At 44.7% G+C, this 8,157-nt stretch overlaps 3 protein-coding genes across 3 annotated transcripts; 1 reads left to right on the top strand and 2 right to left on the bottom strand.

Annotated features, from left to right (window-relative positions):
* Positions 1-418: 418 nt before the first annotated feature.
* On the bottom strand, positions 419-1,248 carry LOC108132541 (skin secretory protein xP2). Its single transcript, XM_070279583.1, has 2 exons — positions 1,227-1,248; positions 419-1,144 (listed from the first exon to the last, which is right to left on the bottom strand). Exons 1-2 carry the CDS (start codon positions 1,227-1,229, stop codon positions 419-421), a joined length of 729 nt encoding a protein of 242 aa, XP_070135684.1. The 5' UTR covers positions 1,230-1,248.
* An 811-nt stretch (positions 1,249-2,059) lies between these two features.
* Positions 2,060-2,873, bottom strand: LOC108132542 (cell division protein ZipA). The gene is made up of 2 exons (XM_043212051.1): positions 2,854-2,873; positions 2,060-2,783 (listed from the first exon to the last, which is right to left on the bottom strand). Exons 1-2 carry the CDS (start codon positions 2,854-2,856, stop codon positions 2,301-2,303), a joined length of 486 nt encoding a protein of 161 aa, XP_043067986.1. The 5' UTR covers positions 2,857-2,873; the 3' UTR covers positions 2,060-2,300.
* Positions 2,874-6,560: 3,687 nt separating this feature from the next.
* Positions 6,561-7,984, top strand: LOC108132545 (uncharacterized). Its single transcript, XM_017251978.3, has 2 exons — positions 6,561-6,605; positions 6,717-7,984. The coding sequence occupies exons 1-2, from the start codon at positions 6,603-6,605 to the stop codon at positions 7,866-7,868; spliced, it is 1,155 nt and encodes a 384-aa protein (XP_017107467.2). The 5' UTR covers positions 6,561-6,602; the 3' UTR covers positions 7,869-7,984.
* Positions 7,985-8,157: the final 173 nt, after the last annotated feature.

Below are 8,157 nucleotides of genomic sequence, written 5' to 3'. Positions count from 1 at the left end.
GTTAGCTTTCCTTTCTTGTTTATTGGTTGTACCCAAAGCTTGACCAAAATTTTTTTTTAGAAATTGTTGTAATTTTTTATCTAAGCTTAAAAATAAGCTTCATAAACAATATTTTGTTCTACCCATTTTCTAGATTTAATAGTTTAGAGATCTAGGAAGAAGGAAATATGATATGGAAATAATTGATTCGTATTGTTTAATGATGAAGTCATTTTGTTCATTCAAAAATATCTAAACACAATTAATAGACATCAAAAATGATTTAAGGTTATTGCACTTCTCATTCTTTGCATGCCTAATAGGTTTTTTGTGCCAAGTCTTGCTTAATTTTGCATTTCTGGCTTTGAAATGATAACGCATGTTTTGTGTATATATTTTCATTGCGATTTTATTGAGGTCGAGTCATCGAGTTCCATATTTAGGCACGGTGCTTGTAGACACGGCGACGAACGGTCTTGTACTTGTAGCCCTGGTTGCTGGCGGCGGGCTGGCTGTAATCGTATCCGGAGCGGGCGGGAGCTGGGGCGGAGGCAGCAGCCTCGAAAGCCGGGCCGGAAGCCTCGAAGGCGGGAGCTGGGGCAGGAGCAAAGGATTGGACTGGAGCGGGAGCTGGGGCGGGGGCGGCGAAGCTCTGGACGGGAGCAGAGGCAGCTACCTGGTGACGCACTGGAGCAGGGGGCACATAGGTCCTAGCGGGCGCAGGAGCAGACTCGGCAGCGTGGAAAACGGGAGCTGGAGCTGGGGCGGCCACTGGAGCTGGTGCGGGAGCGAAAGACTGAACAGGAGCAGAGGCAGCAGGAGCTGGGGGCACATAGGTCCTCACTGGAGCTGGGGCAGAGGCAGCAGGCTGGAAGACTGGAGCGGGAGCGGGAGCGGGAGCAGCGACTGGAGCGGGAGCAGGAGCAAAGGACTGAACCGGGGCAGAGGCGGCTGGTGCTGGTGGCACGTAGGTCCTCACGGGAGCCGGGGCAGAGGCAGCTGGAGCAGGTGCTGGGGGCACATAGGTCCTAACAGGAGCCGGAGCCGAGGCAGCCGGGTGGGGAGCAGAATAGGTCCTCACTGGGGCGGGAGCCGGGGCAGCATAGTTATAGCCGGATTCGGCGACGACGCAGCCAACCAGAGCCAAAGTCAAAATGAAGAATTTCTGTAAATAATATATTTCATATAACTTCCAAGCTTTCTGTTCAATTTTTTATCCACAGAGGAGCTGCTGGTCATATCCTTACCATTTTCGCAGATCTGTTTGCTTGCGGCTAGACAAATCGAATAATGTCTTTTGGCCATGGCTCCTGTACTTTTATACGATTTAGAGAATTCGCGGCCCAAACGGAAGTGCTGCATATCATAAATCAGCGGAACGGCAGAGCGTTTTTCGCGTCGAAAAATTTGTTTAATTAGGCAGATGCCTCGACCATCCGCACAGATGTGGCTTGTTTTTATCAGCTGTGGTAGGTAGATGGGTATGCCACGAAGTTTGGATTAAAAAACTCTAATTTTTTTCTGTCATTCGCTTGTAGATGCGGAATATAAATATTCATAAGAATACCCATATCACAGCATTATTGTTATGTTTTTTGTTTCTCCTTTTCGCCAAAACAAAATTATCGCAAACCTGATAGTTTAGTTTGGGGTCTTGATGTTACCGAGTTGAATGATAAAATACAGATTATTAATTTATCACAGCTGTGACTAAATCTAAACACTTGAACAGTAGCTGTTTCATTGGAGACTTATTTATAATGCAATCTAGGGCAAGACATATGCCACTTAACTGGTCATAAACTATCAGAATTAGCCATAAAGTTTATCCAGTTAGGCAGCACAGCAAAATGGCCTGCTCTAAAGCCAAAGCTAATGACTTAATGTTCTGCTAACTGGATTGATTGACTGTTTGATTAATTGCTTTCAGAGTCTCAAGATCACATTTGGATACTGAAGAGCTTGAATATTTTCTGGCCCGAAATGTTTCCTCATGGGGTTAATGGCTTCTAGAGCCCTTTTTTATTTAATACTTTTATTGGCGTTCACGCCCTCAGTGTCAGCTATGAAATAAATTTAAACACAAGTCTTTGTTTATCTATCTGCGCTACCTTTATTGTTTGTTTTTCAACCTATTCTTCACTAATTCTGGAATATGCAAATGGAGTAGAGTCAGACATGCAAATAAACTCATAAAAAGTATTTTTGCATTTCTTCTCTGCCATCGGGAATTAGCATTAGAATATAGTTGGCGGCGTGGGTTAAACCACAAACCTGTTGAGCAGCTTGTTTAGATTTTTCGATGATGATGATGCAGCTGCTCACTGGGGTGGCAGGTAGGTGTTACGTGGGGCAGAGACCACGGCTGGTGGTAGATAAGTGTTGCGTGGCACCGGGAGGGAGATCACCTGGGGAGCAGGATGAGCCACGGTAATCACTTGGGGAACTGGACGAGCTACAGAGATCACTTGGGGAACAGGGCGAGCCACAGAAACCACATGAGGAGCTGGACGAGCAACTGTCACCACTTGGGGGACAGGACGAGCCACTTGAATCACTTGCGGCACCACTCTGGGTGCTGGGGGCAGGTAAGTGCGCTGAGGCACCACCACTGGACGAGCCACCACCACTTGGGGATGCACCACTGGGCGTTGGATCACCTGAGGTACCACCTGGACTTGTGGAACCACCTGGACTTGAGGCACCACCTGGACTTGGGCCAACGGAGGCAAGTAGGTCCTGGACAGGGAGGTGGCACTGACCACTCCCAACAAAGTCACAGCCAAAACAGCAAAGATAGCGCGCTGTAATAAGATAAAACTTTCCATTAATCCTTTCCTCCGACTAATTAAATCCAGACCGCTCGACACCCACCATGTTGATCTCTCAAAGTCAAACAATTAAACTGTTTTTTTCAAGCGGAACATTTGGTATTTATAAGACATTTTGGGAGAATCCAAAATATATAAAATATATACTCGAAAATAATAATAAGATCTGTATATTTGCATACAAAAAGATTGCAAGAGTCTGGCGAAATGCGATTACCAGAGCGATCGTAAATAATCAGTAGCCCGGGCACAGGTTCCATGTCTGCCATAAAACAATTTTGGGTATCAATATGAGTTAGAATATTTCTGATTTGGTATTTGAAAGGAGCGGATCAAGTCCATAAAAGCCATTTAGTATGGCAGTAAACTTTGCCAAGATGCTTTCACTTTTTTATGACCCAACAAATAATTAGCGAGGTGATGAGTTGTTTTGCTACCAAGCCGCAGTTGAAATACCCTTAACTGGGATGGCTTTACTAATTTTTTGGGAAAAAAAGTTGTCTTTTTATCATTTACAAATATAGATATATTTAAATATAATACGATTAAGGGTAAAAGATTGTTATAATGATTTACCATACATATGTTTACCATAAGGTTTACCATTTAGAAATTCATAAACAAAATCTAAGCAACTGTAGGTGATGTGTACTTTTCAGAGAGGGTATTTTATAATGAAATGTAGGGCCTTAATTTCAGTAATTTGGAAAATTACAAGTCTGTCTGGCAAATATTATCAAAACGGGTTCTTAACTTTTGGGTCTCATTTGGATGTAACAAGTTCTAATGAACTCGTACCCACAAAAAAATTAAACAAATAAATCATTAGCAGGTATCCACAGTACATAAAACTGTCTACCTAATAGTTAAAATGTGTCAAAAACAAATACCCTAGATTTTAATCTACTTTTGAAACAAGTTTTTCTAACATACTTCTAACAATATCAAACAATAGAATGTTAGCAACAGAACCCTGTTAACGATATGTTAGCACATAGCAATGACACAAACCACCCCTGTATAGTTACTGTTAAATTATATTCCGAATTTATGTGCTCTTAATGCAGATTTATACGGCAAAAATTGAGAGTTTTCTGTATTTTTAATTAATTTTTGTTTTTTTTTTTGGGATTTTCGGTTTTTTTTTTTTGTTTTGTGCCTTTGGTGTGATTCTATTTAAAAATTTGCCAGGCTTGCGGTAAATTTTCGAACTTAGTTAGCTTACCGCGCTACGGTGGCTTCCGTTGCCAGCAGCTAACCAGCTAATCGATTCTACTCCCCTCAAAAATATACATAAAATATAAATCTCTCCTCTTTAAAGATTAATGTCTAGCATTAGGGGGTGTCTTGTGTTGCGTTTGATAAACGGTTTTCAAAATTATTTGCATGCACCGAGTGAGGCAGGAATTCGGTTTCGGTTTTGTCTAGGGTTCTCGATGATAAGTATGAATAGAACAAACTTGTTCTTAATTATGCCTAATGTGAAATTTATAAACACTAAATTCTATAGCATTCACTAAACTAATTGAACCGGTTTCGGGACTTGGGCTCTGCAATTTCCGATCCGATCCCCGTCATCCGACTGGATTCTAAGGCAACGCGTGTTTCGCCGTGCACATATTTGGCTATTTCAACAAAACGCTAAACAAATTCGTTCTTTAGATGATGTATGTATAAATACATACATATATGTGGTCCATATATGTACACCTTGTATATACAAAAATTAGCTTGAATGCAGATTTGAAACCCGTTTACCGTTGAGTGGCATTTACCCAAGATCCATCTAATTAAACCACAAGCAACAGTGATGTGTTTTGATTCGGGATGAAGTAATCAGAGCTAATCTTTAATATTAGCTACACGATGGCCTGAGAACTGATGCCAGTGCCGGAAACTTTGAAGTGAGTTAGGTAGATCAGGTCAACCGACAAATTGGCTTGGAAGATGAATCGTCCAAGATCGAAATTCGGAATGAGTAACGGCACTGAAGGTTTCGAGTTTCCTATGACTGTGACTTGATTGACGACATTCGATTTCAAAACGATGACGTAGAAACTAAATCCGAAAACCAGAATATAAACTAGTACTTAGTATGCATGCGTATCTCTCAGATTCGCCCTAAAGATTGCGCAACCATATTTGAAATGTAAATTATTTAAAAAATCCCCTAAAATTCTAAAAAAAAGAACGGCATGAAATTATTAATTGCGCCAGGCGTGGAAAGTTCAACGATCGACCTAGCGCTTGGATTCTTCGAAGTCAATCATCTCTAGCGTCATAACCATCCAAGTATGAGGGGCTTATAGAAGAGAATAAATGGATTTGTGACAAGAAACAATTAACACAGCAATCAAGCGAAAGAAAGATTTGTGGGCGATTATGGCGGCAAATTCGAATTGATTAAATTAAGATTTGGTCCGATTGTATAACAATCGAGTTTTGGGGCAAGGAATTCAAATGATCGCCATTAAAAATCAGTTTAATATTGCAAGTTTTGCTTACGTATTTCGATTTGTCAATTGCCCAAAAACGACCTAAAAATAGCAGTTAATAACAGGAATGCCGGGTGGGTTAAGAGTGTGAACAGAAAGTTGCTGTCCTTGCCACTATCCAAGGCAAAGGTCATTTGGAAGGGGAATGCATCACGAACCGGTTACAGCTGAAAACTGACCCTCCTTAAAGTAGATGTAGTCATTCATCTGGAATGACTTTCGATGCCCTTGGCCAGTGATTGCGAAATCTCTTGGGAGAAAGATGCTGTGTGGCCCTCTGAGCCACGCTTCGATTCAGGCGGAACTTTGGAGAATTTATGCAAATCTCGCCCTGCTCTCATAAATAAAACATTCCAAAGTAGCTTTATTTGACAGAGTCATAGAACCACATAAATGCGAAATTAATTTATGCTTTTCGTCGCGCTAACCAGCCCAAAACGTGGCTCTAAACTAGATTTATGCGATGGGATCAGTTAAAGAGTGCCATTGTCTGTGTCGTAAAGTGCGAAGCGGTTCCATCATCGCGATAGGCCAGACAAATTGGATGCCATAAGGAAGAATGCCCGCCCGCTGGGTTATCGATCACATAGCCAAATATTTGCCAACTTATCGGTCTTAGCTTGAGTGCTCGAGTGGAATTGCGCACCCGAGCGGAAACCGCACTACCCCCTATGATTGTTGGCCATTTATTTCGCAATACCCACTAACTTCACCCAAGATAACCGCCATATATCACCGGTTTTTCTTGAATTCAAATTAAAACTTTTTTTATTTAACCACAGAAAGTTGTCTCAGCTTTTACGTTATCAGATATATTCCAAAGTTTGGTTTTATTCTTCTTTCTTTCTTTGGATTATGATTTTTTATTAGACACACGCTCATTTGCGTATTTTGGCTACGCTTATTCTATATTCCATTCTGGCTGGCCAGGTCTGAAATTTGTCGCCTGCTGATTTGGTTACCCGTTTGTGTTTGTTGTGCTGCCACTAAATCCCATCGTGCTAAAATGTATAACGCCGGGAATCGGGCAGGGACCGAAATCGAAAAAGTTTATGGGTGTCGTTCTGCCGTGCTGCCAGCAAGAGCAAGAGCAGCGACGTCAGCCCCAGCTGCGACGGCAGCCGGTTAACCAACCCAAGCAGGTTCTGTTTAGTTTTCGGGGCTAAGACGAGAAGCTTCTGCCGTAAGCCATCTTTTTTGGCCATCCTGAGACGCTGAACTATAAATAATGTAGAGCCGAGTGGATACGGCACAGTCACATTTCTACATTCGTGGTGTGGATTTGGTTCTGAGCAAAATGGTAAGGATCGCAAGCCAATCGGTGGTGGATACAAAAGCCGAGCTGGCACCGTGCAGACCGTGGACTACAGCCTTTGGAATACAAATATAATTCGCTCTTGCCCTCCTCCAGAAACTTCTCATCGCTTTCGCCCTGGTGGCAGTGGCCAGCGCAGATGTGTCGCATCTGTTCTCGCACAGCAACAACCTGCAGGAGGATGGCTACCACTACGCCCCTCCCCGTACTCCCCTCGTGATCGACGTGCCGGTGCCCCATGAGTCGGCCCCTCCCCCAGTCGTCTATGTGCCACCCAAGACGACTCCTCGTCCGGTCTACCACGCTCCTCCCCCACCACCACCACCCCCACCGAAGAAGGTCGTTTACACTCCACCACCCACTGGTATCCTGAAGGACGATGGCTACCACTACGGAGCTCCTTCCATCCGTTTCGAGGCCACCGTGCCCCCACCAGTGTATGTGCCTCCCCCAACCAAGAAGTACATCCCACCCCCACCACCACCACCACCAACCAAGAAGTACATCCCTCCCCCACCACCACCACCACCAACCAAGAAGTACGTGCCTCCTCCACCACCCCCAGCCCCCAAGAACGAGTACCTGCCACCTGTTGTGCACGTCCCCGTGCCCACCCAGAAGGTCGTGGTCTACACCCCACCCCCACCACCACCGCCAACTAAGCGCGTTGTGTACACCCCACCCCCACCACCACCAACCAAGCGCGTTGTGTACACCCCACCCCCACCACCACCACCGAAGAAGGTCGTCTACACACCACCTCCCACTGGTATCCTGAAGGACGATGGCTACCACTACGGAGCTCCTTCCATCCGTTTCGAGGCCACCGTACCCCCACCAGTGTATGTGCCTCCCCCAACCAAGAAGTACATCCCACCCCCACCACCACCACCACCAACCAAGAAGTACATCCCTCCCCCACCACCACCACCACCAACCAAGAAGTACGTGCCTCCTCCACCACCTCCCGCCCCCAAGAACGAGTACCTGCCACCTGTTGTGCACGTCCCCGTGCCCACCCAGAAGGTCGTCGTCTACACCCCACCCCCACCACCACCGCCAACTAAGCGCGTTGTGTACACCCCACCCCCACCACCACCAACCAAGCGCGTTGTGTACACCCCACCCCCACCACCGCCAACCAAGCGCGTCGTGTACACTCCTCCTAAGGTCGAGTACCTGCCCCCCGCACCCGTGCAGAAGGGCTACAGCTACCCCAACGACCCCCAGCCCTCGTTCGAATATTAAGCTGATCCAACTCATTGTAAATACTCAGATTAAGTATTAGCCATATATGGGAACGAATTGTGAATCGGTGGCTTGGCCTTTCGCAGAAAAGCCGAATCCACTGTGAATAACTGTCTAACAATAAATCAAACGATTTAAAAATACTCGTTTTTAATTTTCTATGCTATAGTTATTTTTGAACAGCGAAACCGATAAGGCGAATGCTAAACCGGCCAAACTAAAACCTGATATGCTTTTTGGCTTCATATAATCAAGTGCTTTATTATATTTATGTGATCGGAAATTCTGA

This window comes from Drosophila bipectinata, chromosome 3L (genome assembly GCF_030179905.1).
Source record: "Drosophila bipectinata strain 14024-0381.07 chromosome 3L, DbipHiC1v2, whole genome shotgun sequence".
NCBI classification, from domain to species: Eukaryota; Metazoa; Arthropoda; class Insecta; order Diptera; family Drosophilidae; genus Drosophila; species Drosophila bipectinata.
The sequence above is the reverse complement of the archived record's forward strand: the minus strand, read 5'-3'. Positions and strand labels throughout refer to the sequence as shown.